Consider the following 19,697-nt stretch of genomic DNA (forward strand, 5'->3'; position numbering starts at 1 on the left):
TGAAGTGATCGGCTGAACCTGATGCTGTGACCAAAGATGTGTATGTGTGTTGGGGGGCGCTGATGAGTTGAGACTTTGCCTGGTACCTAACATGATGGCCACTGACTTTGACGGATTAAGGGCAAGGTTGTGTGCAGAGAACCACTGTTGCAAGGCAGTGGTGCATTCCGAGAGCCTCTCAAAACCAGACGCATTGGTAGAATTGATGGCGGTGAACAGAATAGTGTCGTCCGCATATGAGTGGTGCTTAACACCACCTTGCAATGAGGCGGCCGATCGGGGAAGTGTAGGCTGTGAACAGCAGGGGACCGAGGACGGAGCCCTGGGGGACGCCACATAATGCTTTATTTCAGGAGATGTGTACGAGCCCACCCTGACTGAGGATTGCCGATCAGAAAGGTACGACAGCGTCCACTTGAGAAACCTCCACAGACTCACGCCTGCCCAGCACTCCCCTGTCAACTCACTCTACCCCCTTCCATGCATTCTGCTACCTCTCCCCCCTCATCTCACTCTACTCCCCTGCACACACTCTAAACAACCAGCAACCAAGGGTTTCCCTTGAATCCCTGAGTCAATCTTTGCTCAGTGGGAGGTCACTCCTTCTCCTCTGCTTCCCCCGGGATCTGAAACTCTCTTCGGATCCCTGGACCCATTTTAGTCCAGGTCCAACACCTTCCTCTCCCCTCCTCGGCCTACGACTCATGTCCACCTCTGTCTTGTAAACAAACGCACCCCACCGAATCTGTGCAGCGTCCTGAGATGCGATGCAAATCCGTATGGGGGCTGTATCGCTATTGATTGGGTCAATTTAGCTGTCCAAATAAAAATCCCTGCAAGGAATGTGAAGAGCTCGGACACAGTGCCAATGCGGACCTAATAGCTGCACAGTTGCACGATGCGGCTGCTTAAAATTCGCCGTCTGATGTGAACAACTGCTTTGATGCAAATGCCGCTTTGAAGTCGGCGTCTGAAATCGCTCCCCGCGTGCAACCCGGTGGTGGTGGCAATCGGCAAAAGGCAGGAAAGGTTCCCTGCGCAGGGTCGCGAACCGGTAACCGTTTTTGCAGAATCTCCAGTGGGTTTTGAGTAGGAAGAGGTGGTCGTTAGCCACACTTTTTTACCCCATCACGTAGCACCTGTTGATTGACTAACCGCGGTGAAAGCCATGGATGCTGCCGAGTGGACAGAGGTTGGGGGAGCGGGAGGGGGGATTTAAGAAACTTGCGCCCGTTGGATTAACTGTCGCGCCAGGAGATAGAATCGAACCGGCGACCTCTGACCACTACACCCGCCGTGGCAGCCCCCCTCCGTTCCTCGGTTAAAACGGGCGAACACGTTTGTTTACGCTGAAATGACAGACACGTCTAGGCGCGCGGCAAACCGGTTTTAACGTTACTGTTCACGCGGTTGATGCCGGCAAAAATAAAAACGATTGGAACGGCCCCAGTTTCGTGTTATTAAATCTGTGCCCCGCGAGGGAGGTGGGAGGTGGATTATATCACTGTTCCCCTTGGTGCCTTGACAGCGATTGCCCTACTTCTCAAACGCTCCACCCACCATTCTTTATTTTTTCTATTCCGGACGTTTTTTCTTTAGTGCGCGAGAACTCCGGGGAAAGGCAGCGCTCACGGCGGCTCGCCGTTGTTTTTCAGGACATGAAAGATGCGCGCGAACGGTGGGATTGTCACGCTGTTGTGAGGTGCTCCTTGTAATGATCCACGGCACATGCGTGTCGACAGTTGGCGCCCACCATTGTCTGGGCAGTGTCCACAGTGGGTAAGGTGGAGCAGGGGTTGGCTTTCCTATCCCTGCGTTCCTAAAATTGATGTTTGCCCAATCGGCCGTGCCGTGCGCGGTAGTTCCGAGTTGATCCTGCATTTTTGATAGGTCCCTTGTGCATTGTAGGAAGTCATTTGCGATTCTCCGAACAGGTGAACTGGCCTCCGTCGTGGGAAGGTGGAGTTTCCGCCGCTGGCTTAGGGCTACCAGCGGAGATCCTTGCTTAAGCTGGGGAGACACTTGGAGGTGGCCGGACGGCTCGGACGTCAGTCAGGCCGCTGAGCCGACACTGCTGAGAGCCCGGATTAAGTGTTCAGTCAGCCGCTGCCTGTGATTAGACGCGGCCTCTCGCTTGTCGAGAGGTGATGAACTCGGACAGGTCGCCAATGGCTGCGCAAACAAAAAAAGCATCGTCACAAGTTTGGTTTTGCAGTTAATTTGGTTACAATTCCCGTGCTGAGAATTGACAATATCAGTTTGACCGTCAGTAATAATTAATGATTATAATTGTTTCAACTTGTAACAATGCACAGTATTCGCTCACTCTCGAAGAGCGAGAGAGAGGACGACTCAAGAGGTACAAGGGCTCACAGATGAGTGGGAAAGGCTCCGCGTTCCTCGATCTATTAAGCAGTTATTGGCCAACTAATGAGTGTTTATATTTGGGAAATAACCAGGGCACCTGGAAAAAACCAACCAACACAGATGGCTCACATGGAGTTCACATTTGCCGAACTTCCTTCTTTTGGGCAGCCAGGGCATGGCACCTTGATGCCCACGGGTAAGGAGTTCCACGGCAATTGCGCGATCCACCAAACCTCGATGCCTCCACAGCGCTGCGTTACAGGTCATGTGCATAGCCACCACGGCTCGGCTAGAGTGGGAATGGATGAGCCTTACTCTCGGTGGCAGGGCGAGTTGTGAAAGTGCTGCTCTCTATTTGGGTGGAACGGGAGGTCACCTGATGAAGGGATCTGAGAGGTAGCTCTGTGAACCCCGCTTCCGTGGGGGCTGTTCTCTTACACAAAGGGGAGGTGCACTGCTCTGCACGATCTCGTGAATGGCTCTGCGACGACGTGACGCCGAGAGCAGTCAGAATAAAATTGGGGGAGGACGATTGATAATTATCAATTGTATTTAAAGTAGAGACGCTGCGATGTGACCAATCACTAAAAGCAGAAACGATGAGCATGCGAGAGATCTTCAACAAGGGCCGTGGGTCTCGTGTTGCTTCCTTGTTTAACACAGGGCAAAGCATTTTCCGATCGTTCGTCTGGCAACCCGCGCACCGCGCAAACATCAGCACCCTTCCGCATGGGTTGCACTGCGTGCCACCAAACGCAGGTTTCCGTACTGTCATCAGGACTTCGTTCTCCGCTATTCTCTGAAAAATCCCACCTGACAAAAGGCGATTTATTTCGGCCAGCGTGGTCTTTCAAAGGGCCTTAAAAGCCAACACCTGATAACAATGCAAAGAATGTTGCTACGATGCAATCGACACAATTGCAAATCACCTGGGGAGACTTGTGACCGGCTCGCTTTTCAATTGGATGGGATCGTAAACATTGCTTAAGCCGTTACCACGCGATGCTTATGCGTTGGGGAGCAGCTGAGCGGTTGCCATGGTTTGTATCCGCGGCCAAAGCCAGGGCTTACAACGAGCGCGGCCCGGCGGTAATGCGCGTTCGCCTCTCGCCGCAGAGTTTCGTGGCTGGAATCCACCAGACGTCCCTTGCTTAATGCCGTGCTGGGTATTGGACATACGAATACCACACACCGTCCGCTTTGCAGCGGCCGTTAAAGATCCCCAGGCGTCGTTCGAAACGCGCAGGCCCATTGTGCGTCGCCGTCACGGCCCCATATTTGGTAAAAATTACCCCCACAAATTGCTCGGTTGGGATCACGCGTGCGTGGCAACGTCGCGCCCGTGCTGTCAAACTACCACGGATGGTGTCTGTAAAACGTCCTCTACTTGACAACCCCGTGCTATAAGGATGGCGCGAATATCAAATGTACCAAGTTATTAGTATGGTTATTGAGCAGCCTCCTGTGATGCTGCCACACAGCAGGGCAGTGCGACGACTTTGGGCGTGTGTTTCTCACATTTCACACGTGTCGGTCATCTTTGTTTAATGATTAAAGCTCGCGCCCGTTAGAGTGCACCGCGAGACTCGTTTGGTCCAATCGCATCATTGAAATGGCACAATCGCGAAGGCACTGGGCCCGTGTTGGTAATCGTTGGTGTAATCTCGAAGTTGCCCTTCGCTCAGCCGATTACGGCTACGATGCTACAGTGTTAGGTTGTCGTGGCTGCGCCGTGCAGCTTGCCGCTGCGCAGCGTTCGGTTGCAATGGGAGCTTCTTCAGAAACTGAATTTTAGCAACGTGGAGCGAAACGTCGAACGTCGTGCCGAAGAAGCACACGGTGCAGCCTGCAGATGCAGCGGTGTGCAGCCAATTGTGGCCGTGATTGAGAGAAAATGCATTTGTCCACCTTCCTCGATGATCGAGAAATGCTCGTAGAATGCCACGGTGGTGCCGGACGTACTCGGAACAAATGGCATTGTCATCCGCGACGGAGGTGGTGCATTCACCACGCAAGCTGCTTTCGCGACCAATATCACGATTTGCAATAGATTTTTGGGCCGGATTGCACGAGTAAAATGCGTGTTGTACACCGCCCCTCCTCTGCCCGACACAATGATCCGACCCAACAAAATCTATTCTGCATCGTGGTACAGTCGGAGTCCTATTGGCATCAAACCATTGACTCGTCGCATAAATAATCCCACGCTCTGTAAAACCGGCGTGCAGCGTGACGCCCGTGCACTCTGCCAGTCCTGTTTGTTACTCTTCAGTAACTGTGGTTCGCCTGCTCGCTGAGCAGCCGTGTCGAGGAAGCGAACACCACGCTTGAGTGCACGGTTGACTTTGTCGGTTGTGTGTGCACCGCAACGCACCCCTCCCCCCGTCACGTTACTGCGACGAGGCGGGAAGCGCCTGCTCGCTTGGTCTGGTCCCCCCCTTATCGGATTGAGATCGGATTGGGGAAAATGGAAAAGTAATTGGGCGGAGGAGTTATCCCACAAAGCCACTCGCGGCTAAGTGAACTGCCGTACGATTTGCCGATGACGGGGCACGGCGGCGATGGGAGCGCCGTGGATTAAGTGAGAGGACAAAAGCTAGGCCGTTTAATTTGCTCATTCCTTAACGGACGAGCAAGTGGAGTCTTCTCGCTCGGAGTTCTCACTTTCCACAGCACGGCACGAGTGTGGTCACTGTCAGTGTAGCGGGGCGGGGGTTGGCGGTGGTGCGGGTTCGGTACAGGGCGCTGCTTGCGGAGGGCAAGGGGAAGCCGTGAGGTTCTGCTGCTCCCGGCGGTTCGGTGCCGCTTGGCTTTGCCGGCCTGCTCGTCGCCCTCGACCGGAACACAAATGTCGCGCATCGACTCCCCCGTCGTATGGACGAAGAAGACGTGCGTTTGCCGACATGGCGCACGAGAACCCTAGCTCGTCACCCCTTTTTTTCCCCAAGCCGCCCCAGCACGCGGGGCCCTCACGGTATGGGTGATTTTCCACTGGCTCTTTGCCAAGCCGAGCCAGAACCAAACCGTGAAGCTCAGGGGGCCAAGCAGGCCAAGCAGGGTTGCGTGCGGGGGGGTCGTCATTTTTGGCGTATGGTGTGTCGGTCCTCGTGCGGCTTGACTCGGCAACAGGCGTTTTTTTTGTTTCTGCGTTTCGAAAGCCAACAACCCAGGCACACACCTCCCGTTCCACGCCGGGCCGGCTTGCCAGGGCCCTGGCGCGGCCCCGGTACGGCTCGGTTGTGTGGTCGGAAAGTGCGCGGTGTGGCAGGGTTCGTTTACATCGGCAGCGCCGGGTCAGGGGGGGGAGGGTGTAGAGGATGTGGCCGGCGCATCGTTACGCGACGAATGCGATGTCGCGGCACACGTTGTTACGACGCACGCTCGCGTAGCCTGGCCCAAATACCCCTGGCTGCTTTAATGAAGCCCAAAAAGCACAGAGTGAGGCCGTCGACGTTTCACAGTGGCAGTCAATCACCGTCGCAACTTAAGACGCGTTTCACCCTCGCTCTGCGATCGTCAGTGCAGCGGAACTTTCGCTACCGTGCCGCCCCACGGCTGCGCCCGAACCCTTGCAAACAGCCTGGTCCACTCGGCGCCTGTGGACTGGGTCGCGACCAGCGTGGCACTGGCCGCGTCGTGAGCGGCGTGGCTCTGGCCGCGTTGGTTGGTTTGTGGTGGACGCTCTTGTGTACGGCAGCTCCACGCACAATTGAGGCAGCAGATTGGCAGGGCTGTACTCCACTGATGAGTATTAAAGTTGGCGTAACCGATATGTCTGTTCTACTTATTATGATCTATTATTACTACGACTACGCTTGTTTACCCAGGAATGCCTCGCCGAGCCTCAATACTGTTTTTCAAGAGGGTCCTGCCAAGTTTTCGCAGGAGGGTGCGACGTTGATGCTGTGTGTGTGTGTATTCCCAATTGAGAAAATCTGTGGGTATTTTTTTTGCCAATACCGGTGTGTTTCTTTTAAGCTGTGGGAGGAAAGCGGAGAACCTAGAGGAAACCCATGCAGAACACGGGGAGAACATCAACTCCACTCGCTCACGCTCCCTCGCACAAGATAACTTGTATAGCCTGAACAGCCTTTTGGGGCAAGTGCTGTTAGCGAGCACCCACGAAGGCCGGCACGGTGCACGAGGGGGTGGGTGGCTGGCACCTTGCCCAGCTGCCTTTGTAACCCCAGTGTTGAAGTTTACACATCGCACCAGGTGCTCATATAAGACTGAATAGACCTAGGGGAGGTCCAGGACCGGTTGAGATAATTGTCATTGGTGTTGGTGGCCGTGAGCGGGAATTGATAGGGTTCATGGCGCGGCGCGCTAACCGCTGCGTGATCGCTCCCCACAACACTCACTCGCTATCGGCAGAACAGGGGGGGAGGTCATACAAACTCCAGGCAGGATGGCTCCCTAGTCGTAAATTGAACCCAGACCCTTCTTGCTGCTGGGCACGAGTGTCTCTGCTGTGCCACCCTTGCCTACCAGCTAGGCTGCAACACGCAGATGCGCGAGCGAGCTTTGCCGGTTTCCAACATTTTGCTGTTGGTCGCTCGTGACGGGGGATCACCGCTGGTGGCCAGGGCGCCGGCTCGCTCGCCTCGTTGCTGCATGTGCACGAACGGCACGAAAGCGACGTCTCGGCCAATGAAGCTGACCTCCAGATATTGCTGCGAGACGAGGCGGACCGGCGAGCGCTGGTCACGGTGACCCCGGTTGCTGTTTGGAAGTTGACCGGGGCGATGACCGCATTTATTTCCCGCTTCTGAAATAGCTGCGCACCAACTGAACGCATCCCCCCCCCCTCCCCCCCCGTTTGCGTTCGGCGTGGTCCGTCGACCGAGCTCGATGTCGTAAACCGTTTGAGGTGAGAGCTCCTGCTTTGCCTGGCTAAGGAACGGGGAATGCGTTTTCTGCTGCTGCTGCGTTCCACCGTGTTCGTGTCGACCAACCCCCGCTGCGAGATTGCAACTCCGTGCAACGCGTCACTACTTTTTTTGCACTTTACGATAAAAAAAAATCACGATAACGTTCATCGCGGAGATGGAGCGATGCAATTTGCTGGTTTGGTTATAACATCGCGAGATCGTGGGAGGGGGGGGGGAGGCTTTCATCTAGAAGTGAATTGACCATGGCTGACGACGACGACGACGACGGTGATGTTAATCTGTGAAGACACAAACCCAGTTACACGGATGAAATTGATTCTCACAAAGCTGCGAATGTTTGTGATCGCTCTGTCCTCGTGCACAGAAGCCTCTTCCCACGCGGTAGGCAGAGGAGGAGCAGGGTGCCAATGGGATCTCTGTTAAATCCAGCGGCTTTACTCCCGTGGGTGTAGCTCCGAACAGACGCAGCGGTGCCAGCGCAGGCGGCTCTGCATTTGGTGTTGGTGTGACTGGCACGAGAAGCAGATTTTGTGAATCATCTCCGCACATCTCTGTACATCTCCCACTCTCACGTGACCCACCGTGGCCACCGCTAGACCCCTTGCCGGCTGCACCTGCAAACGAGAGACCACTTCACCCCGGCACCTCGGTCCCTCCCTGGCTGGCTCCCGGTGCAAACCCGGAGCCAGTTTCAACCAGCGCTGCTGAATGGCTCCAGAACCAGGACATCCGTTGCAAAAAAAATTATTTCCTTATCTCTGCAACACGGCACACGAAGTGAGAAGATGCACGTTTTCTCTCCTTAACGCGCTTCTCCGCTGCATGACCGTCGAGCGAGCGGCTCGCGATTGGAAGGTCGCGAACCCTCATTTGGGGGGTTGACTCTGGCCCATCGCCTCTCCAGGGTCGACCGATCGAATGCCACGCTGCGGGGACGGCAACGGCGGTCGTCCTGTGGACGAACTCGCCCTCCGCCATGGGCATGAGGAACTTCCGCGGTCCCTGCAGGGGCCGTACGCAGGCGACGAGCAGCAGCGTGTGGCAGGAAGTCGCTTGGGCTTTGGCTTTGTGAGCTTATCGCACTTGGAGGCGGTGGCGTAATTGGCGGTCAGCAGCTGCGACGCGTGCGCGACGACGCGGCACGCCGAGATTGTGCAGACCGGTGGGGTGGGGGACACGCGTGTGTCAGTGTGTGTCAGGGTGTGTCAGGGTGTGTATGGGGAGCGGTAGTGTAGCGGTTAGCGCGCTGCGCTATGAACCTAGCGACCCGGATTTGATTCCCGCTCACGGCTAACACCAGTGACGATTATCTGAACCGGTCCTGGGCCTCCCCTAGGTCGACTCAGCCTTAAATTAATACCTGGTGCGGTGTGTAAACATCGCCACTGGGGAGACAAAGGCGGTCGGGCGTGGTGCTGGCCACCCACCCCCTCGTGTACCGTTCCGGACTTCATAGGTGCTCGCTAACAGAACTTGCCCCTACAGTCTGTTAAGGCTATACGGGGGATCTTTGTCAGTGTGTGTCAGGGTGGGCACGTGTGTGTGTGTGCGCGGTAGTGTAGCGGTTAGCGCCACGCTGCGCTATGAACCCGGCCACCCGGGTTCGATTCCCGCTCGCGGCCAACACCAGTGACGATTATCTGAACCGGTCCTGGGTCTCCCCTAGGTCGACTCAGCCTCAAATGAGCACCTGGTGCGGTGTTGGAAAACATTGCCACTGGAGAGACAAAGGTGGTCGGGCGTGCTTTTGGCCTTCATAGGTGCTCGGTAACAGCACTTGCCCGAACAGTATCTTTTAGGCTATATGGGGGATCTTTGTCTTGTGTGTGTGCGCATGTGCGGCCGTGTGTCTACTTGGCCAGCTACTTGCGGAAAGAATGCAATTATTTTTAGAGCCATCAACTGTTAATTTAAGCGATTGGAGAGGGTGGGGGTCTTACCGGGCTGCGCTGTGTCGGTTTCCAAGTGCAGCTTCACCGAGCGAGGCGTCGTGTCCCAGGCTCTGTCCAAGTACAGATTCGGGTCGACGGCTCGGGTGTGGCTGGCAGCAGCAGGGACGTTCTGTTCCGCCTGGCGGGCGTGCGCGTGCAGCGTGTGCACCCGGCACACGGTGTCCCTGTTAGAAATATAATGCATTCTGTAACGCTTTCCACGCACTCTCCCACCTCTCCATCTCACTTTACTTCCCTCCACGCACTCTCCTACCTCTCCCCTCTCTTTTCACTCTACTCCTGTCCACGCACTTTCTCTTCCAGCAAACAATGCTTTCTGTCGATGCCCTCCAGTCAACCTTGGCTCAGTGGGAAGGGATCACTCATTATCCTCAGCTGCCCCCATCGTCTAGAACTTCCTCCAGCCGTCGTGCTGACGGTTCCCTGGCCCCTGTTTATTTAGTCCAGGGGTCAGGACCTCATTTCTCTCGAGCCTCCTCTCAGCTGTTTTTGCCAAACCAAGCGTCAGTCGCCGAGCGGCGTGACTCGACCTTTCGCCAACCCTCACTGACCAGCGCGGAGAAGTACGGTCGAACGACCACCCGGCGCGGTGGGTGTGGGAAGCCCCCGTCATCTCTATCGGTGGATTATATCATTTAAATTTGCTTATTTATCCAGGAGAGCCACACTGAGTCATAGGAATTACTTTCACGAGGATCCTGCTACTTTGGGTTTATTTTTTATTTGGAAGATGTTTTCAGCCGACTAATGATGAGCGAGTCGTGTTTATTATACACGTGGGAGGGAAACTGCAGCGCCCGGAGCAAGAGCATGGCTTGCGCGAGGGGGCAACGCTCGATCCCCGTTGCAGATGGAGCCAGAAAGCAGAACATGGGCACCCGCAGGTAGCGAGTTTCACAACATTTGTGTGCGAACCACCATCGCCCGCTGCCTCCACAGCGCTGGATCGCAGGCAGCCACGTTCCACCGCCGCCACCAGCCCAGATTGACATTTAATTGTGTAGCCATCGGTCGAGTTTGAGGGGGGGGGGGTCTCCAGGATATTGTGCATGTTCTTTTTTGGGGAAGCTGGTAAATGCGGCCGTGGTGGTGGAGCCAGCTGTTGGCGGGGGGGGGACAGGGTGGGGGGGGGGTAACCTGTGTAGTGGGAGTGCACCGAGGTGAACTTGTGTGTGGTGGTGGTGGGGTGGGGACCAACACGGCATGAGCGGGAAAAATAACACGGCCCAGTGAGAACTAAACCTGAATAAGCAGATCCCAGGGGGAGATTGGTTTCGACTTTTGAGTCCTGCGGTTCACGCCCGGAAACTGGCGTCGCAACACGAAACTGGCGGCACACTCGTACACACGCAGCGGCACACACAGAGGCTACCCCCCACATGCCCCCCCCCACAGCCCTTAATAGGCCGCTAGTGCGGTTAGCGAGCACCTATGAAGGCCTGCACGGCACACGAGGAGGATAGGTGGCCAACACCACGCCAGGCTGCCTTTATCTCCCCGGTGCCGATGTTTACACGCTGAAGCAGGCCATGTAAAATGTGGAACGCTCGCTGCCGGCAGGAAGTCACGGGACAGGACCCCCCCCCCCCCCAGGTGTTATGGGATGACTGCATGAGATGCACGCGAGCGCACACATTGCATCACACGATGACCAGCGCACGTTGACACACCCACGCACGTTGACACACCCACACACAGGCATTACATCACGCAATAACACACACACTTACTCTGCAGCAAAGACAAAGATCCCCCGTGTAGCCTTGACAGACTGTTGGGGCAAGTGTTGTTAGTGGGTAGCACCTATGAAGGCCGGCACGGCACACAAGGGGGTGGGTGGCCAGCACCACGCCCGACCGCCTTTGTCTCCACCAGTGGCGATGTTTATACATCGCACCAGGTACTCATTTGAGGCTGAGGCGACCTAGGGGAGGCCCAGGACCGGTTCAGATAATCATCACCAGTGTTGGTCGTGAGCGGGAATCGAATTCGGGTCGCTGGGTTTGTAGCGCAGCACTCTAACCGCTACTACACTACCGCTCCCCTCTCTACAGCACACGTGGACACACACGCACACACATATTGCATCACGCGGTTATTATTTTTATTTTAATTCCAACTCTCTCCCCACCACCATCATCGTTCGGGGGTCAATCCACTGCTTATGGCGCTTGTTTACACAGGAAAGCTTGGCCAAAGTCTGAAGACCCCGTTTTCAGGAGGGTCCTGCCAAGTTTTTTTCTCAGTAGGGGGTGATGTTTACTGCTGTTTTGTTCAGCTTTCTGGATGTTGTTTGGCCAATTTATACGCATTCATTAATACCCCCCCCCCCTTCGCATGTGAAGGGCTCGCAAGTGACGTCATCACAACTACCCCTCTATTTAAGGAATGAAACAGGAGGATGTCTTCACAAATCTGGCTGTCGCCTGATGATGCTGGTTGTAATTACTGGAAAAACGTCACACCCGGATTGTGAATGTTGTAGATTTGCTCTGAAACAGACCGTTGTGCTGTACTGGTAACGAATTGGCATGTTCTGTTTCCGTGACAAACCTCACTAATGGGCTATGTAGGGTGGTGGCGGGTTTAACGACACATTTATTTTTACACGATCTAACCCAAAAAAAAAACATTGTGGTTGGCCTATACTGGTTACATTGTATGGGGTGTTTAGCTATGGAAGGAAACCAGCGAACCCGGAGTAAACCCATGTAGAACAGGCGGAGATCAAACAAACTCCACACACTCATTCACACTCTGCAGAACAGGGCGAGAACACACAAACTCCACACACTCGCTCATTCACACTCTACAGAACAGGGCGAGAACGCACAAACTCCACACACTCGCTCATTCACACTCTACAGAACAGGGCGAGAACGCACAAACTCCACACACTCGCTCATTCACACTCTACAGAACAGGGCGAGAACGCACAAACTCCACACACTCGCTCATTCACACTCTACAGAACAGGGCGAGAACGCACAAACTCCACACACTCGCTCATTCACACTCTACAGAACAGGGCGAGAACGCACAAACTCCACGCAGGAAGGCGCACGAGTCGGGACTCAAACCTATGCACAATGCTACATAAAGACAAACATCGTCACACACAGACACACGTGCTACATCACATCATACCAAGCTGGATGTACACACAACTTAAACAACAGCCGCTATTCGCATCTAAGTAGCGGTGACATCACCACGTCGCATGTGCCAGCCTGGGTGCCCATCGAGGCTATCACGTGAAGTGTGGAAGGCTCGCTGCTGGCAGGAGGTCACGGGACAGATCCAGGTGCCATGGGTTGACTGACTTGGATGACTCGCAGAGGGCACCACCTGTGGTCCCCGCTGCCTCCTTGATGTGTTTGAGCTGTCGGCGTGCACACGCCCGCCAGCGTGAGTAACTCCGGGAGACGCGCGTGCGTGCGCACGCAGTCAGTGCGAAGGAGGTGCGGTGCATCGCGCGTGGGACGGGCACGTGCCGCACGCCTCCCGACGTGCCGATTGCGCCGTTTGGTCACGAGGACGCGACATGTCTCTTGCGCGGGTGTGGGTGCCTGTGACCGCCGCAATTCTCGATTACCGCACGCCCGCGACAACAGGCATCATTACATCATTCACTCCCTTGCTTTTCCGAACATCGAGTCCTTTAGTTGCTCGGTGGTGCGCACGAGTACGCGTTCGTGTGTTTTGTAATCATAAATGCGTTCGCTCCGCTTGTCGGTTCGGGGCTCGACTCCGGCGGGCTGCCCTGGTTAATGCTGCGGTGCATGTTCACTGCGGCGTACCGCGCGCTGTCCGCTTGGCGCACCGGTTTCACGTTAAATTCGTGGTTGCCGTCGTTCCGAGACGAGCAGGCCATTGTGTTAATTCTAGATTTGAAGCTTTCGTGACTGCAAGGATTCATATTCTTAGGTTTTTTTCGGTAAAGTCACGTAGGTAAAAATTTAAATTAATAAAAGTAAAATAAAAATAAAAATCACGACGTTTCGGAGGCAACACAAGCTTCCGTCTTCAGGTGGAACAGTCACAGCACGATAGCTGTATCGAAAAAAACCTAAGAATATAGGCCATTGTGTTCCATAGACGCGGTCCAAGTTCTCCAACCGACATTGGGAAATTAAAAGCTCGTTTGGGAAACGCAGCTATCGTCGCCCCCGCCCCCCTCCCGACTGCGAAAACCTAACAGGACCCTCTTGAAGAAACAGCCTTGAGACTCAGGGTGGCTGTTGTTACATCCAGGGTGTGTGGCAGGGCAAGTTGCCCTGGTCACGGCCCTGCACTTTCTGTCACAGCAAGAGGTCCCTGCTTTGACAGAAGTGACTGAGCTTGCTAAGTTTAGAAACCCAGGGCTGCTGCCAAGTTAAATATATCCCCTCTGCAGTGCCCGATCAGTGCAGATAAGATGCTTGCAGCAGTGATAGATAAATATTGTTTGCACTCTGGGTGCTTCAGCCTATTTTTGGTGTTTATTATTTGAATTATATTATTAATATCATCAATATGATGATTATATTGTTGACTTAAAGTTTTCGTGACTGCAGGAATTCATATTCTTTGGGTCTTTCGGTAAAGTCGCGTAGATTCAATCGCAACGCAATCACCTGATGACGATTGCTTGCGTTGCGATCGAAGCGTCGTGATATTTTTTATTTCTATCTAAATGACTTTACCGAAAGAATATTATTATATTGTTATTGTCAATAGTTTAAATTTATCTTCTTGGTTCTTTCGGTAAAGTCACGTAGAATGGAAATTATAAAATAATAAAAATAAAACAATAAAATATGTTTTATTTTTATTATTAATAATAAAAATAAAACATAATAAAATATGTTTTATTTTTATTATTTTATTATTTCCATTCTACGTGACTTTACCGAAAGAACCAAGAAGATGAATCCCTGCAGTCACGAAAGCTTTAAATCGAAGTTTAAATTTAGTTTACTTTATTTGCCTTTTGACATTTGTCGCAAGAGTGGTGTCGTGCCGCCCCCCCAAGTTGTCGCCTGACGTCGCGAGGGTTCTTGCCCTGACGTCGCGAGGGTTCTTGCCATAACGACCTCGTGGAATCAGGAGTGGCCACCAAAGTCTTGGCTTGAACCACGATTGGCACTCGGGCCCTGATGACCACCACTCTCCCATCGCCTGTGCCGCTATCGCTGAGCAGCGCCGCCCTTGGCTGGCTTGCTCTGCCAGGCCAATCGGCAACGTGTTTACATTTTAATTAAACCGCTCCTTCGCTCAACACTGCCCGGCGTAATCACCGCTGTTTGGGATTTGTGAACCCAGCATTCTTCTCTATTTACTTTTCAAGCTTTTTCAGTGACTCGTAAAAGTAGAATTTTTACCGTGTGCCATTGTAGAGAATTCATAATCGTCATCAGCCACGATCAAGACCCTTGTTCATCTTGTGTATGGCTCCGTTAAGTTGAGTAGAGAATTTAACGGCGTGTTCGCGAGCCAAGTACATTTCGGGTAAATTCCTCCGTTGAAAGATCTCGCGGGGGGGACATTGAGTGAGGATGTGAACCCCTTGGCTGCTCGGCCTGTGGAACGAAAACGTAACTTTTTTTAACTTTACGTGGGCGCACTGACTCATGCGCGTTAGATCATCGCCATTTCCGTAGCTGTTTAATTCTCACTTCCTGGTTCAGCAACCTGAAGATGCTCGACGCGGTTTAGGGCGAAACGCCCCAGTGTACCTGATTGCTAACAATTCCATTGTGAAGAATCACCCTCGGACTCACCGGCGAGGGAGCTCAAAACGACAACAATCTGCGTGACCCCGGGAATTGCCAATTGTGCATCACCGAAAGCAACCCGGTGGGTGGGGGGGGACGCAGAGAAACAAACGACGCGGTGCGCACGTGAACATTGAATTCGTTTGGACCGCGTCGAGCGGCGGAGGGCTCTCGTGACGAAAAGTTTGGCCGGAGTGATTACGTGGCACGAAATTGTTGCAATAGTTCTTTATAGGTCTACACCTGAGGCAGCTTAGAATAGTGCTGCAATAACAAAGCAGTCTTCACAGAACCCGGTTGATGGATTAACGCCGCACGCAAATATGCGCCGTGTGCCCCCCCCCCCCCCGGTGTTGCCTGAGCCGAGGCCGGCGTTTTCAGTCCGCAGTTGACGAAGTCCAGATCCCCGCAGTAATGGCCCCCGTGATTGCATTGGCAAGTGCAGGCGTGCATTCGCTGGTACTTTACTCCTGGGGCGGGGAGCGGCGGCGCAACGCTTGGCGCACCGTGCTGCGGACCCAGCGGCCTGCGTTGGATTCCCAGCCACGGCTAACGTCGGTGATACCTGATCCCGGGTCGTGGTTGCGCCCTCGCCACCTTTCGCCAACTCGTACCGACGAGCATGGTGAAGTATTGACAAACAACTCTCAATCGCCTCACAGACTCGGTGTATTTGCTACAGCCCTATGGGAGTTGGAGACTCATGAAACCGGCCGGTGGCTCAGCGGCTCAGTCGGAAGGGCGCGAGTTAAAATCCTGGTCGAGGGTTGACTCGGCCCATCATCCTTCCATGGGCTGGTAAAATAGGTACCATTTTGCGGGGAAGTCAATGGTGGTTGTCCTGTGGATACACTAGCCCATGCCGTAGGAATGAGGAATTTCCATCACTGGGCTCTGCGGGGCAGTAAACAGAAGATGAGCACTCGTGCCTCAATGTGGCTCATTTGAGCAGCAGGGAATCACTCTAACACTTGAATACATCTTAACGCTCGATACAAAACGATTACAAAACACTACACTGCAAGGCGGTGCCGCGGATTTACATAGCTCGGAAATGCGACCGCATCTCGGCGCTGTCCAGTAGCACCGTGCGTCTTTGGTTTGTCGAGAGAGAGAGGCGGTCATGGGTCATAGGCAGAGAGGAAGGTCTTGAGCCTGGACGTAAAGTGGGGCAAGGAGCCGACAGCACGGACGACGGGGGGTATTGGGGGAAGGAAGGACTAACACGATAGGGCGTTTAATTACGCACACAAATCGGTGTTCTCACACGATCATGCGTGTCGTGCCGTCGTTACATTGTGGGGCCGAATCTGTTGCAGTGCGGGCAAGAAGAGCCGAGTAAATCGATAGGCACGTGGCGATTCTCTCCCGTTATTGATCCGTGGCGAGGGTTGAAAGCGGCCGGACTCCATGGCGACGCGCCGAGGGAAGCCGCCCCCTCTCCTCTCGAGTGTTCTCATCAAAGCGTGGCGGTGGCTCGTTCGAGTCTGGCCCCGAGGGGGAAGTGGGGACCGTACCTCCACTGGTGCGTGCGTGTGTGTGTGGGTCTTATTATTTAATGAATTGGTTTACTTGGTGTTGAAAAGCAGCGAAATCAAGGACCTGCCTCCCCCCTTCCCACCCCCGTCACGTTTTGTAAATGGTTCACAGACATCGCAAGCCGTTTAACATGTAGGGTTTCGCGACCAATATTATGCATAAGAGGGTTTGTTTGGGTTGGATCGCGTAAATATAAATGTGTCATTGAACCCGCCATCTCCTGACACAGCCAATTAGTACGTTTTGTCATTTAAACAAAACGTGGCAATTCGTTACCAGTACAGCACACCGGTTGTGTGCTGGAGTGCAAACCGACAGCATTTAAAATTCGAGTAGCGTGACGTTTCGCCGGTAATTACAACCAGCATCATCAGGCAGGCAGCCAGAGCCATGAAAAATCCTCCTCCTGCTTCCATCTTAATTAGGAATTTGCACGCACATTGACACAACAATTTGCACGCACGTTTACACAACAATTTGCACGTACGTTTACACAACAATTTGCACGTACGTTTACACGGCAATTTGCACGCACGTTGACGCAACAATTTGCACGTACGTTTACACAACAATTTGCACGTACGTTGACACAGCAATTTGCACGTACGTTTACACAACAATTTGCACGTACGTTTACACAACAATTTGCACGTACGTTTACACGGCAATTTGCACGCACGTTGACACAACAATTTGCACGTACGTTTACACGGCAATTTGCACGTACGTTGACACAACAATTTGCACGTACGTTGACACGGCAATTTGCACGTACGTTGACACGGCGATTTGCACGCACGTTGACACGGCAATTTGCACGTACGTTGACACGGCGATTTGCACGTACGTTGACACGGCGATTTGCACGCACGTTGACACGGCGATTTGCACGTACGTTGACACGGCAATTTGCACGCACGTTGACACGGCGATTTGCACGCACGTTGACACGGCAATTTGCACATACGTTTACACAACAATTTGCACTTACGTTTACACAACAATTTGCACTTACGTTGACACAACAATTTGCATGCACGTTTACACAACAATTTGCACGTACGCTGACAACAATTTGCACGCACGTTTACACAACAATTTGCACGCACGTTTACACAACAATTTGCACGCACGTTTACACAACAATTTGCACGCACGTTTACACAACAATTTGCACGCACGTTTACACAACAATTTGCACGCGCGTTTACACAACAATTTGCACGCACGTTTACACAGCGGTGGAATTGTGAATATCGAAGGCGGCGCAGTTTGTGTGCAGGATGGGGGTGGGGGAATGTGAACAGAATTCTTCAGGGCTCTTGGCCTCGTGCACAGACACCGGCCAGTGGGTGGGGATCGTGAAGCGTCGTCGTCGTTGTGGCACTAAGGGATCGCACCGGTCGCGCCGTGGGGGCTCGATGGGCTCACGACGGAAGCTCGCCGTGGCCGGACGCAGCGACCTCGCGCTGCCGCGGGCATCGTCGCTCGTCGTTGTCATGTAACGGCGCTCGTGGTGGGCTGTGTCGGACGCGCGTACGTGTACGAGTGTGTTGACGTGGTCACCGTTTCTTTGTGAAATGCAAAATTGGTTAAAGGCACGTCGGTACGCGGGACTCTTTTTTTTTGTCTCGCACGTTTGCACAGATCTGCCGCCTTAGTTTTCTCTTCTGCGCGCGGAGATTCTCCGAGCCAGGTAGACTGAGTGCGGTCGGTGGCACGTGGCTAGGAGTAGCCGCAGCCGTTGTGAGAGGGAAACTGGTTTCGCAACATCTGCCACAGTTTGGCGTCTTTGCTCATAAAAAAACTATAAAATGTCCAATTCACTGCCAGCCACGGTCTTGCGGCACTCACGGCTCGTCGCCCTCCGTGTTCGGTATTTATGCGCGTACGTGCATCGGTGTGTGTGTACATATGGGGAGCAGCGTTGCAATGGTCAGCGCGCACTGCGCTACGAACCCGGCCACCCGAGTTCTATTTTCGCTCGCGACCAATAACGGTGACGAATATTTGAACCGGTCCTGGGCCTCAAATGAGTACCTGGTGCGGTGTGTAAACATCGCCACATGGGAGACAAAGGTTGCCGGGCGTGGTGTTGGCCACCCAGCCCCCCGTGTGCCGTGCCGGCCTTCATAGGCCCTCCTCACTAACAGCACTTGCCTCAACAGTCTGCGAAGGCTACACGGGGAATCCTTTGTCTTTTGTGTGTACGCTCAGGGTCTGTCACATTTACCAACACGGACTGCTCTTCTGTTCACAGCCAACCTCACTGGGTACTCGGAGCGCGTGGGAATGGAGAACTTTGAACTCTTGAAAGTGCTCGGCACCGGCGGTGAGTCCTTCCCACCCACCCCCACCCCTCCCCTTCCTCCACCGCGTCATCGACGCGTTTGTTTTAGGAGCGAAATAAACCGGCTCTCCGGGCCTTCTCAGTGCGGTCTTAGGCCTCGTCGCTGGCGACGGGGCCTTGTGTGACGTTGCAGCTTCGCCGGCATCACCGGGGGCTGCGTCCTCTGCACAGCCGATTGTGCCGGTGATTGTGGCGTTCCCACCGCTGGCTCTGCAGGGTTGTATAACAGGAGACGAGCTCACCGGTGCCTCACGTGCGGCTCTCTCAAGCAGCGGGAAGTGGCGACCGTCGTTCCGCGGGAGCGTGGGACGAGCGGCGCTCTCGAGGGCGGCTCCCGCGACAAACCCCGCGCTGCGCCGTGTGGCGGGGTTCAATGCTTACCCGCGACGTCCTCCCCCCCCCCCTGCCACCCCCCCGCCCCGTATCCAGCGTACGGGAAGGTGTTCCTGGTGCGCAAGGTGAGCGGGCACGACGCGGGGAAGCTGTACGCCATGAAGGTGCTCAAAAAGGCCTCCATCGTGCAGAAGGCCAAGACGGCCGAACACACGCGCACCGAGCGGCAGGTGCTGGAGCACATCCGCCAGTCGCCCTTCCTTGTCACGCTGCACTACGCCTTCCAGACGGACACCAAGCTGCACCTCATCCTGGGTGAGCGCGCCGAACCCGCGTGGCCGCACGCAGGACAAAGACCAACAAAGGTCCCCCCTCCCCCACACCGTGTGTGTAGCCTACCTTCAGCGAGCAGCTCTCGAGGCAGGCACGGCACACCAACAGGGTGAGGTTGGCCAACAAGCACGCCTGGCCGCCTTTGTCCCCCTGGTGCCGATGTTGACACGGCGCA

General features: G+C 54.3%; 1 protein-coding gene across 1 annotated transcript in view; it reads left to right on the plus strand.

The window, feature by feature from the left end:
• Positions 1 to 19,697, plus strand: part of RPS6KA5 (ribosomal protein S6 kinase A5) — a 51,654-nt gene that overhangs the window by 5,582 nt on the left and 26,375 nt on the right. Inside the window, exons 2-3 of the mRNA XM_078878997.1 lie at positions 18,767 to 18,838; positions 19,286 to 19,504. Coding sequence (XP_078735123.1) covers positions 18,767 to 18,838; positions 19,286 to 19,504 — 291 coding nt within the window. The remainder of the gene's footprint in view (positions 1 to 18,766; positions 18,839 to 19,285; positions 19,505 to 19,697) is intronic.

Source organism: Lampetra fluviatilis, chromosome 52 (genome assembly GCF_964198595.1).
Source record: "Lampetra fluviatilis chromosome 52, kcLamFluv1.1, whole genome shotgun sequence".
NCBI classification, from domain to species: domain Eukaryota; kingdom Metazoa; phylum Chordata; class Hyperoartia; order Petromyzontiformes; family Petromyzontidae; genus Lampetra; species Lampetra fluviatilis.